Genomic DNA, 27,815 nt, shown 5'->3' on the forward strand with positions numbered 1-27,815 from the left:
AATGTAGCTACACCTGGGGCAAAAATCCCAGTAGAGCCACAGCCTTGTAGTGCAGCTCTCAACTTAACCCTAAATTGAAAACATCTTTCCCATGGGCCCATGTCCCACACTACTGCAGGTTTTGGCATCTCTCCGGGCTTCTGGCACACAGCCAGCCCCATGTGGGAATACTACACAGGTGAGGTAGCAAATCCACAAAAATAGCTCAAGTGCAGCTGGCAGTTCAAAACCCAATCAAAGAATTTAGGCGCATTTCTCTTGTGTGTCTTTATTGCTGGTAAATGTTTAATGACCCGTTGGCATTTAACAAAGCTAAAACAACCAGCAAGGAACTGATTAGAGTGGCACAAGCTCAACACCATGACACAAAAATAGCTCAAGTGCAGCTGAACAATTCAATGTGAATGACCACCAGAGACTCCGGCAACTTTCACATTCAAATAACCCCGTCTCTGCAACAAGTCCCCACCCTCATAACCAACCTGCCTGCCTACCCCCACCATATTCAAATAGCTGGGATAGAAAGGTCAGATTTGCCCTGTGCTCTGAAGGTTTTCTGACTGTCTATTTCAGACTGGAACGGGGGGCTAATTTTACAGCTGCCGGGGACGGGGGGGGCGGGGAAGGGCCTCAGCGAATTGGTCATCAAGTAGTCTTGTAGGATGCCAGCACCTTTGCTAATCTCAAGGATTATGACACAAGCACAGAATCTCAGGTATGTAGGGCCTTAGGGTCATATCTACATTTGCCAAGGGACTACCATTGCAACAATCCATCTCCTGGGGGGCTCAGTTTCGCAGGGCTACAGAACACCTGCTAAATCGACCGCCGCGTGCTCGTTTGTATTGACTTCAGTATTTCACTGGAAAACAAAGTGCAGCAGGCAACACAGAAACAGGTCAGCATTTGAAGATGCACCGTCTCGTTACTTGTGTAAATCCGGCACAGGCTGAAGTCAGAGGCACATTTTTCCTTTCCACTCTCTGTGATGAGATTCATTTCTCAAATGGGCAAGAGCACGCCCTAAAAACAAGGGATGGAAAAGGATATGTTAGACTGTCAGTAGAGGCTGTCAATTATGGCCCATCCCTGAGTTGCTCAGTGATTCCTGATCCTTTTACCTCTAATTATGCTGACTCCACTAATGACCTACGCTGGGGTTTTCCAGCGTGCGCCGCACTAGCCAAAGTCAATGATTAAAAAGCCCATTGGGTCCCATGAGAATGGAGTTAGGCTGATGTGAGGTGCTTCTGAAATCCCACCTTTAATAGCACGTCTCCATAACTAGGGGCATCAAACCTCCAAGCCCAGGTCAGCAGAGCTGGGCTCGCAGAGGTTAGGTTACCATGCTAAAAATAGCTACACAGGCCACTCTTTTAAGCTCCAGTCCGGCCCAGAGATTGACTGAACCCCCCCCGCACCCCATTCCTCAGCTTCACGGCCTGTCCACCAGCCCAAGCCACAACACACATGCAGCTATTTCTAGTGTGGGTGCCTGAGCCCCAGCTCTGCTGACACAGACTCGAGGCCACGGGCAGGTAGACATACCCTTACTGGCTATCGCGTATTGCCGCTGGGACCTCGTGCCTCTTACCTGACTGGACCGAAAGCTCTTGTGCTCTAGTAAGGTTTTGGCTGAAATTGAAACAGACATAACACATTAGCCAGCAGCACAACGGAAACAGCCTGGAAGGAATGTGGAAACGGCATACAAACGTACCTTAGCGCTGCTCCTCGCTGGGGGTGGAAAAGAAAGAGATGGGTCAGGCAGAAGGTTGAACTATCGCCCCCCTCCCCCCCACATTATTGTCACAACCAAACAACTTGGTCACAGCTACAGCTTTGAGACTCACACATGCCCGTCTCTACTGACGGCAATGGAGCTGTGCTGATTTACACCAGTTGGCGATCTGATCCTATGTTTCAGGCTGCTGGTGGTCTGTCACACTGACCTCTCTTATTGCTGTGCTCCCCTAATGTAGCTCTGTCTACCTGTCGCTTGCCGCTTTGGGCAGAGACACTTGTTACAATGCTCAGCACAAGGTGGGTCCTGATCTAGCACAGCCTCCTAAGTGCTACACCAGCACAAATAAATAATGAATGGCCATGAATCCATTGCCAGCAAATTCCCTTCTACCCCCCATATCTGGTTTTCAAACATTGTGGTTTTTTTGGTTTTTTTTTTACCTTGGTGAAGATAATACAACAGCCCAACAAGACACCCAGCCAGGACGACCAATAGCAGGAGAAGGAGCCAAGTTGCTGAGGTAGATTCTGTCCATAGATAAATTTTAACAATGACTTGCAGAGAAGAACCACCCCCTGTGATGCCCCCTAAGAGGACACAGCTATAATTTACAATGCCAAAGCCCTATTACATGTGTGTGTGTTAACTGACCTCCCCGCCCCCCCCCCCCCCGGGAGCTGTTCCTCTGTTGCCTGATGGAAAGGTGTTCAAAGCAACATGGCAACACAGGCATGTATTTTGTGCCTTCCACCTCTGCTTTTCCCAGGGAATGAAGTAAGCTTGTCAGAGTAGGAACCGTCTGTGTTGCCATGTGTGCTACTGCCCTGGGCGCACTGATTTTTGTTAAAAACAAAACAAAGCCACTCATTATAGACCGCTATCCCCCCACTCTCTGCCCCCCACCCCCGCCAAAATCCAACTGTGGTAAATTTTTCTTTACTTTTCTGTTTTAAAGGTTTTTTTTTTTTTTTTTTACAGAAATGGACATTTTATTGTGAAAATTTCTGGAAAATTGAAGAAGAAAACCAAAAACAAAACAAAAAAAATATCCCAGCAAATGATTCTATGGCATGAAAAACACCAGGAGGTTTTTAAGTCCCGGCTTGACACAGTCCTGGCTGGGATAATTTAGTTAGGGTGGAGCTTGCTGTGGGCAGGGGGGGAGGGGCTGGACTTGATGAGCGCCTGAGGTCCCGTCCAGACCTAGGATTACAGGATTCTCTGATTCTAAGTCCTGATGAGCTCTGCCATGGGGTAAGACGTCAAGGCAGCAATTGTGTCCTCTGGTGAACACCGTACCTGTCACGTGCACCGTCAGACTTTTCCTGATGGGATGCTTCAGGCTTTGGTGCTCCACCCGGCAGGTGTACCTACGCCCATCATCCCCGAGGGAGGCCTTAAGCAGAAAGTAACTGGAGAAGCTGTAAGTCCCATCCCTGTTCTGCCTGTGACTGCTAAAGAGAACGTGATTCACCACATGTGGGAGCATCCCTGACTTGTTCGGTTCCTGAAGCCACTGAGCCTCTGCATCAAGAGGGTAAAAGTGACTGATGTCACAGACCAGCTTGTGTTCGTCGCCTTCCACCAGAGACAGGACGTCTGCGTTGAGGGTCACCGTGGGCTTTTCTGATGAATGAAAGTCATTACAGTGCTGCAGCCTTACCCATTTAAAAATAAACAGAACCCAAGATTCAAATACAGCCATTTAGAATCCCTCATTTCAAAAGATATCACTTGTTCTAGCCCCAAAATTACTTCCCAGCTGCACAAATTTGGTCTCCCTTGCTTCTGTTTCTGAAAACTGTGCACCAGCAACGCACAGTCATGAGACAGAAGTTCACTTGACCCAAGTAAGGAATCCCATGACATTGTAGCATTTCCTACATTGCTATAATTGTATCAGACAGGGAGCCGAGTGTCTCCCTTATTTTGGGGGTTTCAGACTCGCTGAGACACACGTTTCTACAAAAGATTTTTTTCCACAAGACTACAGAGGGAAACATCTGAAGTAGAATTCATTTACAAATGTAACATCTTTAACCTTGGCCTGAAGAAAGATTTTAAGTGGCTTAAAGACAATTTCTCCACCTTTGATCTTTGCATGAATGACACATATCCAACTTAATTTGCTTCGTTATATGGTCCTACTAATGACAGGTAACTTCCTCCCTACCCCCTCCCCCCGCTAGGTAATCCCTGGATTATGTTTTTCCACTCCAAATCCACCTAAGGAAGTGGGTTTTACCCACGGAAGCTCATGGCCTAATCAATTTGTTAGTCTCTAACGTACCGCATGGGATAGCGTGTTATTTGTGACGCACATTTAAGTGGTGGCCAGTTGAGAAGAATGACATGAAACCTTTAAAAAACGCTTGGACACGTATCTCCCACAGGAGTGACATTTAACATAGAAAAGGGAAATGACACAAGTAATATGGGCAGCTTTAATAAAAGCTGGGTATGACCTGGCGGAACTGCAGGCTTTGCCCAAGGATGCTCCATTGGCTAAGGCGTCAGCAGAGCTATCTCTGTTATAGAAAGAGCCCTGGGCGAGCACAGCCCTTGATGCCGGAGCTACCCAAGCATCTGGCGCTGGTCCTGAATCTACTCTATTCCTTGATGGAATTAGGCTTGGTCTACATTAGGCAGGTAAGTTGATTGCAGATACGCAATTCTAGCTATGGCAATTGAGTAGGTAGAATCAGCTTATCTGCAGCTGACTTATGTGGCCATCCTCACTGAGGACGACCAATGGGAGAGTTTCTCCTGTCCATCTCCTGGAGTTGACTGCTGACCTGTGATAGGTTGATTTTGCATGACCCTACCAGACCTCTACCCTGAGCAGGTGGATCATCCAGGTAATTTTTTTTTTAATTAGAGATATACATCTCCTAGAACTGGAAGGGACCTCAGGAGGTCATCTAGTCCAGTCCCCTGCCCTCTCAGCATGACCAAGCTCTGTCCCTGATATCTATTTGCCCCAATCCCTAAATGGCCTCCTCAAAGATTGAACTCACAAGCCTGGGTTTAGCAGGCCAATGCTCAAACTTGAAGACATGGCTGCAGACATAGCAATATTTATCCCTCAGAGACAGCATTAAAGGGTGGCGGAACTAAGGGGGGGGCGGGACTAGCAACAGCAATCCATCACATGGCATGCAGACTGGCTGCAGCCTGAAAGCCACACAAATTCCACCCCCGCCACTTTGCTCAATTCCAGCAGGGTCCTTCATAAATAAAGAATACTGTGATTGTTGAGTGATTACCTGCTCCTATGTCAAGGCAAGTCGCCTCTCACCTTGCTAAATGAAGACACCTACAATTTCTCCCCCATAACCATTCAGTCAAATGACACCTCCTTCCATCATCAAATTTTGAGCGGTGCCCAATACACACAAAAACAATCACGTACCTACTATTTCCAGCTGGATAGCCTGTGTCCCAAGAAGAGACGACACAAAGACTGAGCAGTAATAGGATCCTGCATCTCTTATTTCCACTGCTCTTAGTAAAAGAGAAGCATTTCCCTTCGAGATCTCTGCTGGAAACATCTCCGCCCGGTTAGCATTGTGTTCCACCTGCTTGGTAGAGCCATTGTAGGCAAGTATCAGCTTCTTTTGGCCTCCTTTCGGCTGTAAGATCCATTTGATGGTGACAGCTGTGTGGTGATCAACTGCGAAAGCACAGTGGAGAAGGACATCCTTGTTCAAGCCAGACTGGATTAGAGAAGGACCTGTGCGTACTAAAAATACACCTGTAACACACATGATAAAACTGTCAGAGCAACCAGATTTTTTTTTGGATCAATGGCATGAAATACACTCACAGTACTAACTTCCATTTAGAGAAATACACAAAACCATGCTAGAGAATAAAATTTATATGCGTTCAGAGCAGGAAATGAGTACATTTCTCCCCATTCTGCCACTGACCTTTTTTGTGTCCTTGGGCAAGGCATTTAATGTCTCTTTGGGCCTCAGTTTTGCCATTTGAATAATGGGTACAATTATACTTCAGTAATTCATTGCTGTTCCACAGTTCTGATGCAGTTTTATTATAGCCTTGTTTGTCCCAGGATATTAGAGAATGCAATGTTTCAAACCTTGTACTTAACACACACCCTTTTGAATTACTTTGCAAGACCTGAAGAACAGCTGTGTGTGGGCGCAAAAGCTTGGCTCTCTCTCTCTCTCTCTCACCAACAGAAGGTGAACCAATAAAAGCTATGTCTCACTCACCTTGCATCGTTCTGAGACTTCGTTAACCTAAGGGAGGCTGTAGAAGCGCCATCACTGGTGATACTTAAGAACAGATGAGCTAGACCTATCAGTAATGCTTTTGTGCAGCGTTGCCAAAAGTGTGGTCTGTGCCCCACCCCGTGCTGGTACTCGGAAAAAAATATACCAGTCCTCAGAAAAAATATAAATTAACGCTATGTGCTATTATTAGTGTGAATAATAAACAGTGAGAACATTGCCATTTTTCATTCTTTTTTTAAAATGTGTTTCTATATTTGGGTCGCCAAAAAAAAGGTACTGGCCGGGGTTGCGGGGGGGAAATGGGTCCCAACTGTATAAAGTTTGGGAAACCCTAGTCTAGAGACTCTGGATGGTGCTTGGTCCTGCTGTGAGGGCCAGGGACTGGCCTCGCTTTCTCAGTGTCCCATCCAGTTCTAGTGCTCTATGCTTCTATGAACCCATATTGTGAAACACAGTCTAGATTTTTCATGCCAGTAAATAACCAGGAAACAGGTATCTGTTCTTTAAAATCCTCATGTGAAAAAGCTTATCCAGAACCTACATCAGGAGAGTAATTCCCAGTTTACAGTGGGTATGTGAGCAGGCCAGCCAATAAACAGGCATCAGCAAAGACGTTAAACATTTGCCTGCTGGACATCAGAATGCCACTCCTCCTATTAGAGGGTGTGTGTGTGTGTGTGTGTGTGTGTGTGTGTGTGTGTTCTGTAACTATATGGAAGCAATATTGTTGAGAAGACTGGGCACAGAGCTGGAATTCTATTTTCAGTTCTGACACTAAGACAATTCATCCCCCTGCCTCCGTCTCTCACCTGAAAAGGGGAGAAAAATATTTGACCTCACATACGTTTTGAGCACTAGCCAGTACAGTGGCATAGTGGTTTTGAATATTCCAGAAGATTCCAGGAGCTGGGGCTTTAAGGAAACCACCACATATCAGGACACTGCAAATAAAGCCACACAAACTGGCCACACTGCCATAGTAATGTCAGAACGAGGCCCACTATTTTGATTCTACGCAACTCTAGCAAAGTTGCTTCTCCCTGTTTCAAGCCCACCAAAGGGTGTTTTAAAAATATCATGTTGCTAGTTAGTTCAACGTTCTCATGCTGGCGTTACAATGCCAAACTCACATGGTAGAATGTAAGCATGTCCACAATGGAACAGCGTGATAGAAATGCAAACTACGATTAATTAGCATCGTTGGTATTCCAGGCGTCTTCGACGGTCTCACTATTACCTGAAAGGAAGAATCTTTCTGGATGGCTGTGAAAAGCCGCGTTCGGGATTTGCTTCGCTGCCTCGTTGCTGGCACTCAATTGCACCAAAAAGACTGTAACTGTGAATTTGTCAGCCTGGTGCTTTATGGTGCCAGTGAACCACGAATTAGGTTTATCCACATGCGTTTGTATTCCAGGCCAAAGGATCTGGGTGTTATCTGTGAAGTACCTGCTAATCTGACATTCAAGTTTGTCGGTGTCCCTGCCCACGTGTTGGAGAATATCCAGTGAGGACTCTGCAGGGGGAAAAAAAAAAAAAAAAAGAAACTAAAAAACAAAACCAAACAAGCAAAACAAAAACAAAAAGCCCCACATCCACCAATTAGACTCTTCTCTCATCTTAACAAACATGGAAAAAGGTCAAACTATTTGTGCACATCATTCCCCAAACACTGTGCAACCTTACTAGCTCTCTGCTGTAATCCACTTTCAGTAGATGCACAAACAAATACAATGGAAACCCTCTCTCTCCAGGTCCCCACTCTTACAACATGCACAGTAGGCTCAAGTATCTGCCTTCACAAAGTCTGGAACCAGGTCCAGAGGTGGAGCCTTAATCTGATTGTGTATTCACAGGACTAAAAGCTGTTTGTTAATGAATAGCTCGTGCATTTCTATGTCTGCCAATTACGCTGGCTTCACAGAGCCTGTTTTTTCTCTGTGTTACGCTGGTGCAAATCAGGAGAAATGAGGTAGCAATCAGTGGAGTTACAGCAAAGTAACCAGATTTAAATGGAATCATATCTACAGTTTTCTGCATCTTTGAAATGAGTATCACAGCTGACAGACTGTTATTATTAGTATACGCTAAGAAGGTTTCAGTAGTTGGCTCTGAAAATTAACTGCTATTTTATTCCCATGAACGAGCTTAAAAAGTGAGGTTCGCTTCTGTGCAGAGGCTTGGAAAGGACTTAAACAGTTCACAGATCTTGCCCTGGCTGAAAGAATTGCCAAAGAAGCCATCAAATCAACAAGTGAGAGCAAAGGAAAGGTCTTAATTTCTAGAGGTGAGCTGCAGGGTTCCTCACGTTATAATTCATTTTACCAATTCCTTGAAGCAAATAAAGAGAGCCCCCAGGAATTTAACAGCGTTCACTCAAATAATGAGCTATTTTGGGGAGTGCACTGTAGCACAAAACATTTTATGAACATAAGGTATTCTTGTCCCTGGAGTTCTTTTTTATGCACTACATTGTTGCTACATTTTGTTATCTGCTATAGCCACAATGTTATTTGTGAGCCACACAGTAGGGCACTTCATCATTACCCCACAATGATGATATTTCTAATGATAAACCCAAAGCAAACCCCTAAACACATGGAATACTTTGAACCCTGGACCAAGATCTGAATTTTGCTGCTGATTCCTTTCCCACCATGCTCAGCGCTGCATGAAAGGGCTCCAAGCAGCACCTCTGTGCAATGAATCCTCCTACACTGTTGTGACTAGTTCGAGCAAAATGTACTCTGCATATCCCCCCTCTGTTGTGATTAGCTTTACGTGATGATGATATTACAGTGCAAGCTAACAACGTTCCCAACAGGGTTTACCCTGACAGATTTGTCTTCCCACTCTTGCAAAATGATTAACTACTCACTCACTAAGTGAATTAAATTTAATGTGAAGATTGAGAACTTATCTACATGGGGAGGTTAGAGTGCAGTAAGCTAAGATGTGAATTTAAAGTGTGCTAGCTACGCCGCACCAATTCCCCAGGTGGACACACAATTCGGTTTAGCTCAGAACAGGTGTAAGCTAGTTTTGTCAAGGTCACTTTCCTGTTAGTGAAAGTATACTCAAGTTTCAGACTCCAGAGAAACATTTTTTTCACACTGCAACAACAATCATGATTGCAATAAGTAAATAAAAAGATTTTGCAGTCCTCTCAAAAGTGTTTGGTTGTGCAGATTTGGCCCACAGTCCACCTAGTGACCACCTTTGGCTTAGCTGACTTCCAAAGTGTTCAAAGCCAACGCACACAAAGGTGTTCCTAGAACCCACTCAGAGCATTTACATAGGAAGAGGCAGAGCCTCTTCTCATTCAGGCAAGGCTTGAAGTCTTTTGCTTACCCACACTGACACAGCCCAGCCTGCAGTACCACTCCCGTGTGCCTCAGCCCAGAGCAGAAGATAAATCAGGTTCTTTCTGTTCATTTCTTGCAATAGGACAAAGCCATTCTAATGTGCACCAAGCAAGGCTGGGCCACCACTCAGGATCTCGGCTTTGCAGTCCATGGTTCATTCAATTTGTCTGCCTGGACACTCAAACAAACCACTTATAAAGGGGGCTGACATGGGCACCTGTCCCCCAGGCCCTGAGACACAACCCACCAACTCATTTCAGACTAGCCAGCCATCCACTGCTAATGTGCAGTGGCTGTGACCCCAGGCACTCCCCATATTTGTGGGTGGGCAATAATAGTTGATTGTGGGGGGCAATGCCAAGAATTTGGAAGGTGGTCAAGGGCTGCACTCTTCTATCATATTAATGGAGGAGGTGCAGGGCCTGTGCTGGAGGATGGGTGCAGAAAGGAGCTTGGGGTATGGGGCTGGGGTACAAGAGAGGAGCAGGGGTTTGGTCTTTGACTTAGGGCAGGAAGGGATGTGACCAGCGGTGCAGGGTCTGGGACAGGGCATGGGTGCAGGAGGGGAAGAGGGTTTGGGCTGTGTGCGTGTGTTGGTGGGGGGGCCGGGCAGAGGCTGGGGTGAAGGGACGAACTGGGCTGCCAGAGGCAGGGTCTATCGAGGAGACCTATCTGGGTGACTCTTGGCCAGGAGCCCAGCTGATTTCACAAGCAGGCTCTCTGCCCACAGGGGCATGGCAGAAGTCATGTGTTGATGGAGGAGTGTTTCAAGCAGGAAGTGCCCAATGGCCAAAAACCAGCCAATGTGATTATGCTGGGGTGGGGACAGTGTTTGAAACTGCTCCCTGTGGCTTACAGCTATTGAAAGAAATAAGTTTCTCAGGTGCTTTCCTCTGACCTAAAAAAGTTACCCATCCCTACTGTGGAAGAATCAGTAAAAAAGGTACCACAAACTATAAAGAGACATGGAACGAACCTATAAGTTACCCTCCATGTGAAGGAGACAAAGAAACCACACAATTTGATCTCTGTGATAGGTTGTGTCCAAGCAGGTAAAAAGCTGGGAAGGTGATGAAAGAGAGAGAGAGAGAGTGTGTGTGTGTGTTATAAGGAAGATCTACCAATAAAACTTCAGTTTAACAGCTACTTAGACCACTGCTGATTTGTGAAAATTACTCAACACTGTCTCTCTGCTCCCTGTTGCCATTTAGAATCCTATCCGCTGACTTGGGTGATAGAAACAGGTTTGTGACCATGATTAAGTATTACAAGATAACAGGGCTAAAGCAATGGAAGAACCTCAGAGCTATGAGCACCAGATTTATGAACAGACCAGTAGACCACATTCCTTCTTTGGAACCAGAAGTACACAATCTGGCAGCTGCAGAGACAAACAAAATATTCCCAAATACATGACAGTATTGTGTGAAACACAATGGCCTAAAAAAATTTAAAGGCAGAACAGCATTCTTCTTCTGCATAGTAAAGTTTCAAAGCTGTATTAAGTCAATATTTGGGTGTAAACTTTTTGAACAACCATAGTTTTGGGCCAGAGTTAAGAATCACCTCAATTCCCAAGGTGTTTCTAACTCCACTGCATGTACTTGGTAACTCCCACTCCTTAGATTTACTTGCCTGTGTACACCTGTAGCTGTACACCTGTAGGCCTCAGCACCATGGGAACCTGAACTTCCTTCTGCTAAATTTTCAAAGCGTTGCAGTCAATATTCTGAGAATAGCTGAGGGAATCTATGAATGACTCTTCAGTCAAATGCACAAAAAAATGGACTCTCATGTCAAAAGCATACTGTTCTGATCTTCACTCGACTGTCACCCTTTCATGGAAGAAAACGCTCATCCTTCTGTTAGGGTTCTCACTTGCAAAAATACTTTCTGAAGCCAGTCAGGGTTCTTGGGCACACAGAAAACAATCTGACATACATCAACAGCCCTGTGTTGGAATACAAGACTTATTGTAGGGTAGTGACAGAGAGGTAGCTGTGTTAGTCTGTACTCCAACAAAACAAAGCAGCAGCAATGTAACACTTTAAAGACGAAGAAAATGATTTATTCAGTTATGAGCTTTCGTGGGACAAACCTACTTCTTCAGATCAATTTAATTTCCAATACAGACGGACATATATAAATGCAGAGGACCAAAGAGAAAAAAACATGCAATAAAACCTGATGCATCAAATGGAATTGAAGAACGGGGTGAGAGGTGGGGGGAGGGATGTTAATTGTCCTGTCTGAGATAATTATGAGCATCAAAGGAATGGAATCAGTCCTCCTAATGCATGAGGTAGTTAATGGCTCTGTTCACACCACATGTTAATGTGTTGAGCTTGAACGTGTACTCCAACTCAGAAATCTCTCACTCTCATCTGTTGTTAAATTTGCTGTGTTCCAGGACACAAATTCTCAGGTCTTTAACAGATCAGTAGACCAGCTTATGTGTATTGAGTTTCTTTACGTCTGTGCTGTGTCCATTTATTCTTTGGCAAAGGTTTTGCCCAGTCCGTCCAATGTACATAGTGTCAGGGCCTTGTTGGCACATAAGCTGGTCAGTGAACACATCAATGGAGTGGGCCATTCTGTTAAAGACCTGAGAATTTGTGTCCTGGAACATAGCCAATTTAACAACAGATTAGAGGGAGAGATTTCTGAGTTAGTGTACATATTCAAATTCAACACATTAACACATGGTATGAACAGAGACATCTACTACCTCATGCATTGCAACGACTGCTTCCCGTCCTTTGATGCTGGTAATTATCTCAGACAGGACACTTAACATCCTCCCACCTCTTACGCTCTTTCTTCAATCCTATTTGCTTTGTCAAGTTTTTTTTTTGCAATTTTTTTTATTTTTGGTCCTCTGTACTTCTAAATGTATTTGGAAATGAAATTGATCTGAAGGAGTGGGTCTGCCCCACCAACGCTCAGCACCAAATAAATCATTTTGTTAGTCTTTAAAGTGCTACATTCGGCTGCTTTGTTTTATTGCAGGGTGTTATAATGCCATCTGCTGGCAAATGTAGAATACTGCAGCTATTCATTCAAGTAACTACCATGGCCAATTTCTCCCCATAGCAGGACTCTTGGGGTGGCAATGTGGAGTCCCCAGCTCACAAAGGGGGACACTACTACTCATATTACATTGCATATGAGTGTACTATATATTCAAGAATTCGTTTGCATGTTTGTTCAGGAATGCACCCTAATGGTAAGAGCTAGGACTACCAACTTTGCTATGCCGCTTCCTCTTAGATAACTTAAAGCAAGGTCATGGTTTGGTTGTGCCAGGAAAATGGGACATGCCTGGAATGGGATTGCTTCTCATTAAACCATACAGAAAAGAGACAATCACTGGGCAGGTGAAAGAGGCTGGCTGGCGGGGGGACCCCTCCACCCACCTGGGACTGCCCCAGCCCAGAGTCTCTCACCTCTGGCACCCTTTTGGGGGAGGGGGGGTAGAAGAGGCTCCAGCTCCCAATCCTCCCAGTTCATACAGGGAGGTTGCAGGCTGTTCCCCTTTCTTGGGCAGAAAGGGGAAGTGCACGTGATGCATTTCGCAGTCTGGCTGAGGAGCGCAAGGGGCAGATGAGCCTGGACCTCTCCCAGCCAGGGGACATGCACCCCTCCCCGAGCTGTGCCGGGGCTGCAATGACCAGGGAGAGGCACTTCTCACCTGGCCCCCAAACTACTGCAGTGAGAGAGAGGGCTGGGGAAGTCCTATCTCCCTGAGGCAACCTGCATACAGAACCGCTCCTTCCAGAACAATGATTTAAACAAAGCATGTTTATTTTCATTTTGTTTTCCATAAAACAAAAATTAACTGAGTTAAGGACCTGTGCAACACCAGGTCAAGCTTCTTTGTGTGTGTGTGTGTGTGTGTGTGTTCAGGAAGAGGGGCTTTTCTCCCACCTCTCAGGCATCACAGCCTCAAGCCAGTTCCCTCCAGTGTCGCCCATCCCCACTTCCTTCCCTTCCTCTCTGAGCTTGAACATAGAAAATCAGCTATTTGTGGTGCTCTGGAAGGCCAGAGGTGGAGTTGCTGAGCATAGGCCCCCCACCCCAGCTTTTCCCTGGGAATACTCCAGCCCTGGAGCACCCAGGGATGCCAGACCAGGAAAGTCCAGATTATTTCACCGGTGTTCTGATACTGGTGGAATAACACCATCAGCCATGCTCAGCCCCCCCCACCACAACTCAGCGTCCACGCCTGGGGACCCACAAAGGTTCTGGAATGGAAGACCCACAAATGAACTGTGTGCACCATTTCAACTTTGGCTTGCCATCATCCCTGAGCAAACTGGCTGTCCTCCAGGCAAGATTTGTCTGCCAACACGCCCAGAGACTTGGAGACCCCAGTTTTGGTTGTGTCAAGCCTCAGTCTGTGCCTGCTTCCCCACACCTTAAATGGGAGCCAAATGTACTTAGCTCAACAGGTAACTCACCGCGTACAATAAACATCATTGTATCATCAGCAGGAAGATTTTCTGGTTGAGGTCTCTCAGGGTCCTTGGATTCTGTCTCACGCAGCAGGAGCCAGGCATTCTGCCTGGTGTACTTGATTTCACTTGACAACGGGATTGTTTCAGTTGTCACAAATAAGCACGGAAGCTGCCTACTTTGACTAAAGGTTGGACCTGCTGTGGCAACTTCATTATGGTGCTTTAGGGTTCCTTAAAGGCAACACATGCACAAATGCATTTAAAATACTATGAATCTTTTAACAATAAAAATACTCCTTACAAAAAATGCATATAGGTAACACCCTTCCTATGCAGTTTTAAAAACTCCATTTGTTCCATAGCATCTTGAATATTACTTGGGGGAGATGCGGGGGGAGGGCAGGAAAAGGCATTAGTGGTGCTGGAACAATGTTTAATGTAAGGACGCTGAGAGTCATTGAACCAAACTTTAAAGTCTGTATGTAATGTCAGCCACTAAGTCAGAGGGTGCTGCAGCTCCTATGTTCTGCATTATAATAACAAAAGGAATGTTTGGCTCTTTTGCAGTTAAGCTGCAGTTGTGTTATGAAATAAGTGTTTGAAATTAATATATTACAGAAATTAAAAATGAGCTCACTAGCTCAGACATACATTTTTTTTCTAGCACATCCCCAAATCATGCCTCACTTTAAATTTCATTAATAGCCAGTAACGATAGTCAGACTGATGTAAATTCAGCGACATCTACCCAAGCTTTGCATTTGTGTTTTAAAGTTGATGGTATAAATGAGCCAAACTCAAATTTTTTTTTTAAATAGACTCTAAATTAAACCTGGGCAAAACAGAGCAGTTTCAGCTGAGTTTCACTTTAAGATTTTGGGTTCATGTCTATTCCAAAACTAAGGCTATGATTTTTAAAGTAAGATGTCTGAGTCCTTCACATCAGATGCCCAAAAACTGAGGTCTTCCCCGGAATCCCTAGACACTTGAAAATTTTAGCCTTGATAGCAATGACATTAAAGCAAGACTACTGGGATCAGCAGTGTTCTCCAATTAAACCCACCCCCAGTCCAACACAGAGACACTCAGCTTTACAACAGCACACAAACCATTACAGCAACCAACAGCCTCTGCAAGACTTTAGTATATAAAGTGATTCAGGCTCATTTTACATCACACTATAACACAAGCATCTATATTAGGTGTACATACCAGTGCAGAGGAACCAAAATGCCATATAAATCCTAAAATTCATAGTGGAGTTGCCTTAGTTACAGAACCAGCCCCTACAGACCCGCTTCCTAACGCTCCCTGTTTTTTTCTTTCACTTTCATTTCTTTTAAAGAGGCTGTCACAATCTCTCTACAAACACTGCAGGGCGGCATTTCCGTTGCTGGTTGAACCAACCATATGACAGCTGAACCAAATTCTCACCAGTGAAGTCAGTTGTGTTACACCAGCAAAGAACTTGGCCCCTGGAGAAGGACGAGTGGATGCAGCTGCTAAGTGGCACTAAGATTTATTTCGCACGTGCAAATGGACAGCAGGTTTAGAAGTATGTGCTGCTAAGCCTGTAGTACATTAAAGACTAACAAAATAGTTTATTAGGTGATGAGAGTTCATGGGACAGACCCACTTTGTCAGATCAAGCACATTTCCAGTCCAGACTGACAGGCATATAGCACAGAGGGCCAAAAACAAAAACAAACCTGACATGGAACTGAAGGTGGGCAGTGAGGGGGCGGGGGGATACTAATTGTCTTGCCTGAGGTCATTACCAACACCAAAGGAAGGGAAACAGTCCTTGCAATTGCCCTCTCTATTGAGGCCAAGTGTTACTGTATCAAATTTGAGCATGAATGCCAGTTCACGCAACTCCCTTTGTAATCTGCTGTTAGTCTCTTCGGTGTAGGACGCATACTCTCAGGTCTTTAACAGAATGGCCCACACCATTGAAATGCTCAGTGACAGGCTTATGTGTTTCAGATGCCTAATGTCTGCTCTGTGCCCACTCATTCTTTGCCAAAGTGTTTGTCCAAGGGGCACTGCTGGCACATGATGGCGTGTATAATACTTGCTGAGGTACAGGAGAATGAGCTCCTAATCCTGTAACTGACATGGTTAGGTCCAGTGATGGCATCTCCAGAATAAATATGGGGTCAAAGTTGACAAAGGGGTTTGTTCCAAGGAAAAGTTCCAGGATTAGTATGACTGTGGTATGGCCTGTGATTGCTAGTGAGAATTTCCATTAGGTTAGGAGGTTGTCTGTAGGAGAGAACAGGCCTCTCACGTAGGCCCTTCTGGAGTGTAGCATCATATTCTAGTGTAGGCTGTAGGTTTTTGACGATGCGCTGCAGTCACAGGTCATAGGAGCCTCTAGATTGCCCCATGTTAATAAAGGTTGGGTGAGGCCTCCTTAGCAACCATTGGCATAAATACCATCCCACAAAGAGCAGCATTCCACACAGCACTAAGTGAAGTCACACTGGAATGCTTCTCACGCCTGTAGGATTGGACTGTATGAAGGAACCCTCCAACCAGCATTCCCTCTAATGGGTTCCATGTGAGCAGAATAAATTTTATTACATGTACCACCAGTAGAAACATATGCTGCTGGCTGTGGGAATGCTGCTGCCAACCCCAAGTGCTCAACTATCATATGCTTGATTATGACACTTGAAAGATAATAGACATTTGGTGCCTTTTTGTTTGTTTTTTGGTTTTGCAGCATAACACGGAAAGGCAGCACTGAACCTACAACTGCTGGAGCTTAGCATGTGAGCCTCTATTGCCAAGGTGTCCAATACACCTCCCATTTGGCACGTGGTGAATGGACACTGGGGTGTGGTGAACAGAGTGCCCTCTGCTCCATGTGTGCCCCCACCACTTTGTAGGAAAAGCATGTGGTGGCAGCAGTTAGTGCCACTCCAGCCAAATGGGCCAGCAGTTGGTGGAGTGGGGGATAGTGCAGTTTCCAGCCACAGCACCTGGTAGTCGGAGGGGGCAGCACACCTTTCCCATCATGGGGCCTGGCCTCCAATCAATCATGGACACTGGTGAGTCAGCAGCCGTGGTGCAGACAGCGCTTGGCTCTGTGGCACGGGTGGTGATTGGGAAAATCATAGTGGACACTACTGCACTATTGCATGAGCTAAAAGGCAGCTGGCTCTCAGTGAAGGCTGCAGAGGAGACTCATTATTTCTCTCTACATGTAGTCTAAGTGCCACTACATAGGACCCACACCCCCATGGTGTAGGTTTATGGGTTACAGCAGCATTTAAAGTCATGGGGCCAGGTCTTTCTCCTTAACCAGGAGAGCCAGAAACTTAGAAATTAAAAAAGGAGCATTCGCATCCCAAAACCACTGCCAATATAGTTTCATTGCACTCCTCCATTTTTCTGCATCACACTTGTCTGATACTTTGGCCTTGTCTTCGCCACGCAGCTGCTGAAATTGATCACCAGATATCAGCCTGTCATGGCTGCTTAGAAATGATAAATTGATCTTTGAGCTCTCTCCTTCAACTCTGGTACTCTAATAAGATGAGAAGAGTAGTTCGAATCAACAGGGGAGAAGAGTCTGCTGACCTTACTGCATGGAACACACCATTTATTTCAGCTATGCTATTTGTATAGCTGAAGTTGTACAGGTTAGATCAACAGGGGAGTTGAGTGTAGATAAGGCCTCAGACTGAATTATTTGGGGGTAGGGAGCCCTGTATTTTTACAGTATCTAGCACTAGAGGCTCCTGGGCTAGGTCTTACATCCTATGTTAATACAGAATATAAATCATTTTCAGATAACTCAGATGAACGCAGCAGCTGGGACTTTAAAGAGAAACCCCAAATATAGTGAGACTTGCAAAAAATACATAAGCATGTTTCTCCCCAACATTGATAATCTGGGATTAGAGTTAGTATAGATTTATGAATGTCTTAAAACACATTTCATGTACTCAGCAGCTGCTCAGTGGTAGTGATGGCTGAGTGGCTGCTCACCTTCTGGCTTAAAGTTTCCTGAGTCACAGACCATGTTCTAGCAAATAAAGCTACAGGAAAAGTACTTTATAAATGACCCACTGATATACAGTCTAGCATTAAAGTATCAGGGAGTACTCTTTACCACTGAGTATTTAGGGCTTATAAAAATGTACCAAATTAATAGCTTGGGGTCAAGATGTAATTATATACCCACAGTACAGCATAGAAAGAGGCAATGAGCATATTTCCATTTTTGCTGCACCCATGTTCTCAAGCCATAAGCCAGTAAAACTAATTTTAAGTCCCCTTCCTTTCTAACATGTCTCAATGAGCAAAAAAGATGTGCTTTTTAATCCTTAGCTCAGCTGAGCAGAATGTGATTGAAAAGTACCCTTAAGTTGTACCACCCTGCTTATTACAAGGTTTTTTGCCTGTGTTCAGGCCATTACAAAATGTCAATGGAAACAGGGAACTACAATCTAATGAGGCACTCACAGGACAGGAAAAAAGATGGAACAAAACAGTGAGGGAGGCATTGGACACCAACAGGCAATGAGCCCATGGATGCTGCTGATCTAATGAGTTGGTGTCCAGAAAGGCCACACAGTGATCTGTTCTCCACATCTTGCCTGGAATAGAAATCATTTGTGGCTCATTTGACCAATCTGCATTTTAATACAGCCAAATTAAAGGTGGTTAGAAACAAAGAATGTAGGTCAAACTTAAGATGCTGTATCCTGGAAAGTTGGTGTGGTTGCACACAACAAATTGAACATGAACTCACAGTGAAATCCTGTAAGAGAGAACAAATATGATCCTTAGGTATATAAGCAGGAGGAATATTCAGCATAAGGGCAGTAATATTACCTGGGTATACATGATTAGTGACACCTTTACTGGAATACTGGGTTCAGGTTTGGTCTCCACACTTCAAAAGACATTAAAAAATTAGAAAGCATTCAGAAAAGATCTAGGAGAACAATTCAGTTTGGAAAAAATTTCTTACTGTGAAAACTTAAAGCTTCATCTATTTCATTTATCTAAGCAAAGATACAATAGTGATTAGAACACAAGCTATAAGCAAGGAAGAACTTTCGAATAGTACTGGCTTTTTAAATTGGCAGAAGGTAAGATTTAGATTAAAATAAATAGCTAACCGTGCTTTTCTTCAACAGATAAGAGTGCTTTGTAACAGTGGCATTAAGTGGAAAAATGAGGCACAAGTTTTTAAACAGTGAAAGTAATTAGCTATTGGGACTGGAACTGGTGGATTGTGTCACTTGGGTGGTTTTCAAAAGAGTATTTACTATTGTTCACATGAGAAGTTAAAGGCTTGATGTAGAAGTTACTGGGTGAGGTTCTATGGACCATTACACAAAATATCAGACTAGATCAGGGATTAACAACCTGGAGCTCCTTAAGGAACCACTTGGGGCTCCAAGCACTGCCACCCCTGACTCCACTTGCAGCTCTGGAGACTGCCACCACCACTTAAAGCCTGCAGTAAAAATGGAATTGAGTTTTTCTGCTTAAGTGGCAGCAGGGCAGGGAGCTGCCCATACCCCGCATACAGGGGAAGGAGCAGCCAAGCATGCCCTGCCCTGCCAAAGCTGCACCAAGAAGGGGTGGCTATGGAAGAGCAGCAACAGCACACAGAGCTCCTCATCCCAGGCAAGTAAACGCTGGGGAAAGGGGCAGGTGGGTGTTTCAGGCTGATTGGGATTAAGCCTGGAGATAGGAAGGTAGATTTGGGGGCTGAAGGGGTAAAGCCTGGAGATGAGTGTAACAGCTTCCTAACTGGTACAAATCATTGTGTGCACTGTTCTTAGATTAGTGTGACAAAGTATGGTTTGACGTTATTTATTAAGGACTGTCTTATTCACATGCATTGGGGCTCTTAAGTATTGAATTTGTAACTGAATTTGAAAGAATGGCTCTTTGCTATTTCAGTTGCAGACCCCAGGACTAGACGATCAGAATAAGTTTTAAGGCCCAAAGGAACCAATCTAAGATTTTACACCAGTTGAGGATCTGGGCTGCTCATATTTGGCCATTTTCTTCTGACTAATATGCAAACTTAACATGTTTTGAGGTAGTTTTCCTTCCTTCTTCCCTTAGCTCACCCCTGTACACGCACACTCAAATCAAAACTGACAGTTTAGTTTAAAATAAGAGATTCGTTTTCCCCTGACCACACTCATTTCAATTAATAGGATAATTTCCTGCTATGGAAATACTGAACATTTCTATTTTATTTCAGTGAAAAAACCTCCAGACAACAACATTCTTAGTCAATTGTTATTTGTAACTACTTAAAACATTTTAGTCATTGTGATACAATCAAGTGATATGTTAAACAGTCAGCTGATACAAAATTTGCCAGACCATGTCATTTAGACAAAATGTGAGAGTTAAAGGCTTCCATAAGGAATCAGATGGATTAAGAGGCTGACCCAGCAAAGCAATCAATGGCTTCCAGGCCCACTGATATCAATGGGAGTGAGGGTACTTAGCATCCTATAGGCACTTTGCAGGGCTGGGATCTCATTAAGATTTTCAAAGAAACTTAAAAGGAGTTTGGTGCCAATTTCAGACCACCTTTGAAAAACTCCAGCCTTCATATGACTATGCTGCCAGCATAGTACTAATGGGTTTCGGGAGAAAGAGGCTCCTGCTTCAGTCCTGAGTTACTTAAAAGGCATTAAAGATGAAGCAACAACTTTAGGTGCGTCAGACTCCACGGCCCCGAGCTGGACCCTTCTCCACATAAGTTTATAGCAGCAGGAAATTAAAAAATTTGGGCTTTTCAGGTTCTAATCACTTCACAAAGATAAAATTAAATAACCTGCAGAGAACTCATAGGTGGCCTTTGCCTTGATTTTACAGATAGAGAAATGGAAGCAGAGAAATAAAAACTTGCACAGTTTGCCTCATGATTGCACTCTCTCTAGCCGGTACTATGAAAAATACTAGAGACACTGAACCTCTCTAACCCAGAGCACTGTCACCTGGCAACATCTGTAAACTAGCACCATTTTAGTTAGCTGAATGGCCACTTCTCATCGGTGTGGCCTAGTCTCCTGTGGTCTCATAAGGTTGCTTTACGGCCCCCCCACCCAGTCCTGGCTCTGTGTTCTGTGCTGTTATTTAGCTGTAGTTTACCCCTATATTTCTTAGGAGTCCAGTCAACAGTGGAAGTATTGGTAATGCTGCTAAATATTGACCTCCTGTTGTCCAGCAAATTCTCTTGTCCAGCACCAGTCAGGTCCTGAGGATGCCAGATGACAGAGGTTCAACCTGTATTAAGAGCACTTAATGTCACATTGTGAACACACTGCCAGATTTACAATTGGTGCAACGACTTCTGCCTAGTAAAGTAACGGTTTTAGCCCCTTACAGGTTCAACCTCTCCAGTTTGGCGCTCTTGGGACCTGACTGGTGCCAAACAAGAGAATTTGCCAGCCCACGAGGTCAATATTGTCTAGCACATTACGAAGGCTTACAGGGCTCTTAGAAGACATTTAGGGGTGAATTACAGCTAACCACCACTGAGCCAGGACTGGGGGCTGTAAGCAAGCCTTATGGGACCACAGGAAATTTGGCTACACCCATGATAGGATTATGGATGTTGCTGGACAAGAGTTCTGCATTACAGAGATTCAACCGGTATTATGACTGCTCCATCCTGAAAGGTTAACCTAGTGAATTGAGTGCACGCACTGTTTCACATCAATAAGGTGGAACCTCCTTACAGGAGGATGGCACTCTCTTCATTTAATCTTCTTTGGTCCACATCTCTGGTCAGGCCCTTCGGCCCTCTTCTTTCGCCAATCACAGATCTCAGATTAGCTGCATGATTGGCATTTCCACACTTCCTCAGTTTCCATCCCCTGCACCTCCCTTTGTCCTTTCCAGTAAGCAAGGTAGTACTGTGCTCTCCCTCACCTTTTCTTTTTCAAATTGGACCACCTCTGTCCCCAGCAGAGTGTTGCTGTCTTGGTGACTAATCAGTTTTCAAACAGTCAATGTTGGGGACGTCCAAGAGCGTCAGGTTTAGCTACATCAGCTCCAGGAGGTCACCAAAGGAAGTTACCATGAATCCTACTTTCTGGGCATACTCCCAAACTTGCGATCCCAGCATCTTGTCTGGCCTCAGATGGTTGTGACTGGCGATAACATCAGGTTTCAGGTCTCCTTGTACCATGGCATCAAAAACGTATCTATATAAACAGACCTGCAAGGTGGGTTGGGGAGACAAATTAATAGATTAGTTGAACAGTCCACTACATCAACATGCTTTAAAGACTGCAAAAAAATGGGATGAACTCACATGTCTTACGCCTATACCCAGGAGTGAATGCAGCTTGCACAGACATATTCCACTCAGAGTTGGTGACAGATTTCACCAGGCCATGTAGAGATGAGGGCGGGGCTTGGCTCTGGGCCCCTTGGAAGGGGCAGGACCTACCCTCCGGCAGTCAGTCCTCACCTCCACCTGGGCTATGCTGCCCAGGGCCACCAGGACATAGAAGAACTGTGCTCTCTACCTCCATGCCCTCTGAACACAGTCAATGGCCCTGACTCCATTTCTACTTATCAGAGCAAATACACCCTGCAGTGACACAAGTGAGCCTCCTGGAGTACGTGCCCTCCAGGTCCAGAGGGGCTCGTTACTCAGAGCAGCTAGCCCAACATGCTTCTGTCCATGCTACACTATTGTTCGGTCAGATGAGGACAAGCAGGAGCAGGTCTGTGTGAGGGTGGTCTGGGAATCATACTACCAGGTCAGATAGTAAGCACAGCCCACCCTAGCCTGGGAACCCCAACCCTAAACTATCAGGCTAGTCAGTGCACTATACCCTTGAAAGTGAATACATTATACTTAGGAACAGCCTTCTCCATAGGGTTACAGATCACCTCCAAATAAATTAGTAGCCTAGGAAAGTAGGCACAACTTGCTGATCCACAGAGGTGCAGGTGATAGACGCTATTTATAGATACAATACAATGTGTTCAGCACTGAGCAAAAAGTCTGACAGAATGACACTTAATCAGTCACTTTAAAAGAGGAGGTTTTCCCAGCTGCTCTAGTTTTGGGGCAACCAAATAAATCTTTTCAACAGCTTGAATCACCTTAATAGGGGACACCAGGAAATAAGCTTAATATTGCACAACCAATCCAACAGTCATGGGATTTGCTGGTAAAAGCTGAGTAAATGACCTATGTCTCTGGAAGTTAGTACAGAACCAGGGGTCTGTGGAAGGCTATAGGCTGCCAGAGTTCCAGCTTTTGCAGATGTTGAACCAGTGTCCTGACAACTTGCCTATGAAGATCCTATGCCTCTTGTCCCAAGAGAAAGGCTGTGAATGGAAAGTGTCTGAAAATCTGAACTCTGATTTGGGATGTCATACTCCACCTACACAAAGTTCCCATTCAGATTTCAACTGAGTATTTCCTGTCCTAACCTGTTGCATAACATGGCTACTCGTTATCACACAGCCACTCCCTTTCTTTCCAGAAACGGCTACAATTCATACATAATTTGAACAATCTATAGCATGTTTCTGGTATAAGAGGGCTAATATACATATAAAGTCTTACAGAATTTAGGTTGAACCTCTCTAGTACAGGAACATCCATAATCTGGCATGATTCTAACTAGCCAGACAATCACTTATGGGGTGGTCAAGCTTCCCGTGGCCCCATAAAGTTTGTTTCCAGCCACCAGTCTGGATTCTCAGTGTTGGTTTTTAGCTGTGATTTACCCCCCAAATGTCTTCTAAGAGCCCAGCAAGCAGTAGAAGTGTTGTAATGCTGCTAGACAATATTGACCTCCTGTGGTCCGGCAAAATCTCTCATCTGGCATTGGTCAGGTCCTGAGGGTACAGGACTAGAGAGGTTGAACCTGAACTTTTTTTTAGTAAACAGACTAATAATCAATAGCTCTCCCTCTTCTCTCCCCATCAGTTGCATGTTATTTGAGCAAAAGCTCGTCTCTGAAGTAGAGTTGCCAGATTTTCAAAAAGTTTATGCGGGACATGGAGCCTGCTGGCAACTCCTGTTGCAGGAACCCTGGATTTTAAATTGGCAGACCCATGGGACATTTGTGTGTAAATGCATGATGTGGGACTGCTGATCAAAATGCAGGAATGTTCTGCAGATGTGGGATTTAGGGCAACTCTACTCCGGAAGCACCCCTCCATGGATATGAGGTGTTTTACCCACCTGGAAAGAATCTTTGTCTGCACTCCAGAAGGCATAAATGGCCAGCCTCACATTTTTAGCTCTCTCAGCTCCAGCTCACCCTTGGCAGTATAGCATAGCTCATCAATAATTCCCATCAGGAAAACACCTTCTATTACTCCACATACTGGAAGCTCCAGCACACAGCCACCTGGAATACAAAAGCAGATACCCATCTGTTTTATGAGGCTAGCACGGCTTTGAATGAAGAGGATGTCATTCTTCCACTCTACTCTGCGCTGGTTAGGCCTCAGCTGGAGTATTGTGTCCAGTTCTGGGCACTGCAGTTCAAGAAAGGTGTGGAGAAACTAGAGGGGGTCCAGAAAAGAGCAACAAGGGCTAGAGAACGTGACCTATGAAGAAAGGTTTAAAGAATTGGGCTGGTTTAGTTTGGAAAAGAGAAGATTGAGGGGAGACATGATAGCAGTTTTCAGGTATCTAAAAGGGTGTCATAAGGAGGAGGGAGAAAACTTGTTTTTTTTGGCCTCTGAGGATAGAGCAAGAGGCAATGGACTTAAACTGCAGCCAGGCAGGTTTAGGTTGGATATTAGGACAAAGTTCCTGACAGTCAGGGTGGTCAAACAGTGGAATAAGTTGCCAAGGGAGGTTGTGGAATCCCCATCGCTGGAGATATTTGAGAACAGGTTACATAGATGTCTATCAGGGATGGTTTAGACAGTACTTGGTCCTGCCATTAGGGCAGGGGGCTGGACTTGATGGCCTCTCGAGGTACCTTCCAGTCCTAGTGTTCTATGATGTATACTTAACACTGCAAACTTCTTGGAATTGTAGTAATGATGCATTTTAAGAATTTGCATTTAATGCCTGATTAAGAGAATGCTTGCATGCCTCCTCAAGGAGTTTTAGTTTTCATAATCTAAGATGGTTATTCAAAATTCAGACAAGGGAATATAAAATGAATATTTTTGTCTTGATAATCTCTATTGGTTATTAAGACAGCACAAGGATCACAACAAGCGTTAGGATAAAAATGCACAAGCACATCACAAAAAAGAAAAAATTACAACAATGCCTTTTGCCTGCCTACGGACCTGCTTGTGGAATTGGAATTGCAGAAAGAAGATTCAGTATTCTTATTGCCTGAGAATCTTCCCTGCTGGCTGTATGTATTTTCATTGTCATAGGCTTTTAGTTCCAATTTCAAAACAGATTAAATGATTATTAATTTAAGGAGGTCCCGTCTCAAAGGCTCAACTGAGCTCTCAGTCCCATTGTGCCAGTCACTGTGACACATGGTAAAAGAGCTTCACCACCAATGCACATGCTGGCATGGCCTTTTACCAAGATTAAAAAACAAAAACATATTCAGAAGTTGTTTTATTAACCATCAGTAGTATTGTACAGGTAGTGTCAGTTTTTCCCATAGTGCACAGGATAGAGCTGAACTGAGCTGGAGGGGGTGTGTGTGTGTGCAGGGGACTAGAGCCATGCAAGGGGGGGCATTTGAGCCACAGCCATGCTTAGACAGCTGCGCTGGGGCCGCACAGAGGGTGGCGGGGAGGTGGCTTCGCTACAGCCATTCTCAGGTGGGGAGTCAGACCACTAGGTGTGTGTGGTTGAAACAGGGCTGCATCAGGGCCATGTGCAGGTGGGCAGGAGCAGCTACAGGGGGGCCATTCTCAGGCTGAGCCACATGCTGTGAGGGGGTTGAGGCTGAGGGATGGGGTGTTTGAACCAGGGATGTGGGTGGGAGGTGGCGAGCAGGGCCAGAGCTGGACACAAGAGCTGTGTCTACACGTGCACGCTACTTCGAAGTAGCGGCACTAACTTCGAAATAGCACCCGTCGCGGCTACACGCGTTGGGCGCTATTTCGAAGTTACCTTCGACGTTAGGCTAACCTAACAAAGTCGCTAACCTCATGAGGGGATCGGAATAGCGCCCTACTTCGACGTTGAACGTCGAAGTAGGGACCGTGTAGACTATCCGCTTCCCGCAACTTCGAAATTGTGGGGTCCTCCATGGCAGCCATCAGCTGGGGGGTTGAGAGACGCTGTCTCTCCAGCCCGTGTGGGGCTCTATGGTCACCGTGTGCAGCAGCCCTTAGCCCAGGGCTTCTGGCTGCTGCAGCGGGGGATTCATGCTGCATGCACAGGGTCTGCAACTCATTGTCGGCTCTGTGTATCTTGTGCTGTTTAGTGCAAGTGTGTCTGGGAGGGGCCCTTTAAGGGAACGGCTGGCTGTTGAGTCCGCCCTGTGACCCTGTCTGCAGCTGTGCCTGGCACCCTTATTTCGATGTGTGCTACTGTGGCGGGTAGACATTCCCTCGCTGCGCCTATTTCGATGTGGTGCTGTGCAACGTCGATGTTGAACATCGACGTTGCCAGCCCTGGAGGACGTGTAGACGTTATTCGTCGAAATAACCTATTTTGATGTCGCCACATCAAAATAGGCTACTTCGATGTAGGCTTCACGTGTAGACGTAGCCAAGGAGTGGTGAGCAGGGCTGATGGGGGCGGGAGGGTGAAAAAGAGAAAATCAGGGCCACACAGGTCCAGGGGGGATGCGATTTTGAGTCGCGCTTGATCCACATTAATGCGGATTAAGCAGAAATTGAAATTGTACATTTCAAGGGTTTACTGTACTGTATTTGCTGCATTTATTTCTATTTACTTTCACTATACTGCACTTACAGACAATGCCACTGAAGTTTACTTATGGCTAAAATGCCAGTTATTTGAGTGTCTTGGGTGATACAGGTAGACAATGAAAGATACAGTAAACAGCAGGGGACCCTCATCTACAATGAGGATTGGCACAGTGAGTTTTCTGTAACATTTTTTCTTGAGCATCCCTACCCCCCCCCCCCCCCAATTTCTAGCCATTTAAAATTTTCCCTGGTGGCAGGAGTAACTAGGGGAGGTCACACCAAAATTAAGGACCATAGATGTTGATATTCAAGAGTTTGAAACAATTAGCAAACATGGATGATCAATATCATTGTCCAATTATTGAAAGCAACAATGCTTCCTTTGCCTGGCTATAGGCTTTGATCATCATGGATGGAAATCTCTTCTCTGTGAGGAGAGTCTGGGGAAAACTGATGTGTTTAATGAAAATATTGAACCCTTCTCAGGCCAGCCATGACTACGGCCTGCCCCATCACAAATACAGGAAAGCCAGAGTGTAGGAAACAGTTTGCATTTTATGACAACTCCACCAAAAAAGCATCCTGGGCACATACAGCCCCCTAAAAAAGCCAGAGAGAGAGGACATGCCCCCGCCCCCCAGACTTCCCCCAAGTCCACTAGAGACCAGACCTCACTATGTTGATCTATTAACCTGAGAGAAAGGTACCTTGGGTGGGAATATTTACATCTAATAACGGGGGGGTGGGAGGAGACCCTCACTCCCTACTGATGAGCACCATCTCCAAACCAAGACAGGCAGTAAGACACCACAGCAATGGCAGGATGCAAATGAAGTTGGGGAAGACATTCACAGAGAGCCCATGTCAAGACTCTCAGAAAAGTTTTGAGCATGAGCTTTCGTGAGCACAGACTCACTTCATCAGATGCACACGACAGCTCATGCTCAAAACTTTTCTGTTAGTCTATAAGGTGCCACAGGACCCTTCGTTGCTGTTACAGTCCCAGACTAACACAGTTACCTCCCTGATACATGTCAAGACTGTAGCCACCAGATGCCATGGGCCAAACTACATTCCCTCATGGCATTTCTGGGGCACTGTATGACAGCAGCAAACCCAGGCCCCCGTGGGAGGAGACCAGGTGGTGACACTCTGA

General features: G+C 45.2%; 2 protein-coding genes across 4 annotated transcripts; both read right to left on the bottom strand.

The window, feature by feature from the left end:
• Positions 1-253: 253 nt before the first annotated feature.
• LOC142023139 (tapasin-related protein-like) lies at positions 254-21,890 on the bottom strand. 3 transcript variants are annotated; one of them, XM_075013794.1, is made up of 10 exons: positions 21,752-21,890; positions 18,674-18,734; positions 13,829-14,056; positions 7,244-7,519; positions 5,160-5,501; positions 3,047-3,373; positions 2,188-2,274; positions 1,721-1,737; positions 1,595-1,635; positions 254-1,023 (listed from the first exon to the last, which is right to left on the bottom strand). In XM_075013794.1, the coding sequence occupies exons 3-9, from the start codon at positions 13,845-13,847 to the stop codon at positions 1,621-1,623; spliced, it is 1,083 nt and encodes a 360-aa protein (XP_074869895.1). In that variant the 5' UTR covers positions 13,848-14,056; positions 18,674-18,734; positions 21,752-21,890; the 3' UTR covers positions 254-1,023; positions 1,595-1,620. The 3 variants fall into 3 exon arrangements, with proteins under 3 accessions (XP_074869895.1, XP_074869894.1, XP_074869893.1); XM_075013793.1 differs by lacking the exons at positions 18,674-18,734; positions 21,752-21,890 and adding an exon at positions 15,038-15,145 and having other exon boundaries at positions 5,160-5,420; XM_075013792.1 differs by lacking the exons at positions 18,674-18,734; positions 21,752-21,890 and adding an exon at positions 15,038-15,145.
• Positions 18,747-27,815, bottom strand: EXO5 (exonuclease 5). The gene is given in 5 exon segments (XM_075013795.1): positions 18,747-21,742; positions 21,744-21,812; positions 21,814-22,054; positions 24,043-24,201; positions 25,103-27,815. Coding segments are annotated over 5 exon segments (726 nt in total). The 5' UTR covers positions 25,194-27,815; the 3' UTR covers positions 18,747-21,576.

The sequence above is a fragment of the Carettochelys insculpta genome, chromosome 19 (assembly GCF_033958435.1).
Source record: "Carettochelys insculpta isolate YL-2023 chromosome 19, ASM3395843v1, whole genome shotgun sequence".
Classification (NCBI taxonomy): Eukaryota; Metazoa; Chordata; order Testudines; family Carettochelyidae; genus Carettochelys; species Carettochelys insculpta.

What these genes read in the sequence shown, in the direction of transcription:
- LOC142023139 (XM_075013792.1), bottom strand. Translation starts at nt 15,080, where the DNA reads ATGAATTTTAGGATTTATATGGCATTTTGGTTCCTCTGCACTG. An exon ending in AGAAAGATTCTTCCTTTCAG is followed by an intron (nt 5,502 to 7,243) that starts GTAATAGTGAGA and finishes TGTGTGTTACAG; the next exon opens with GTGTATTTTTAGTACGCACA. An exon ending in TATCCAGCTGGAAATAGTAG is followed by an intron (nt 3,374 to 5,159) that starts GTACGTGATTGT and finishes TTCATTCATCAG; the next exon opens with AAAAGCCCACGGTGACCCTC.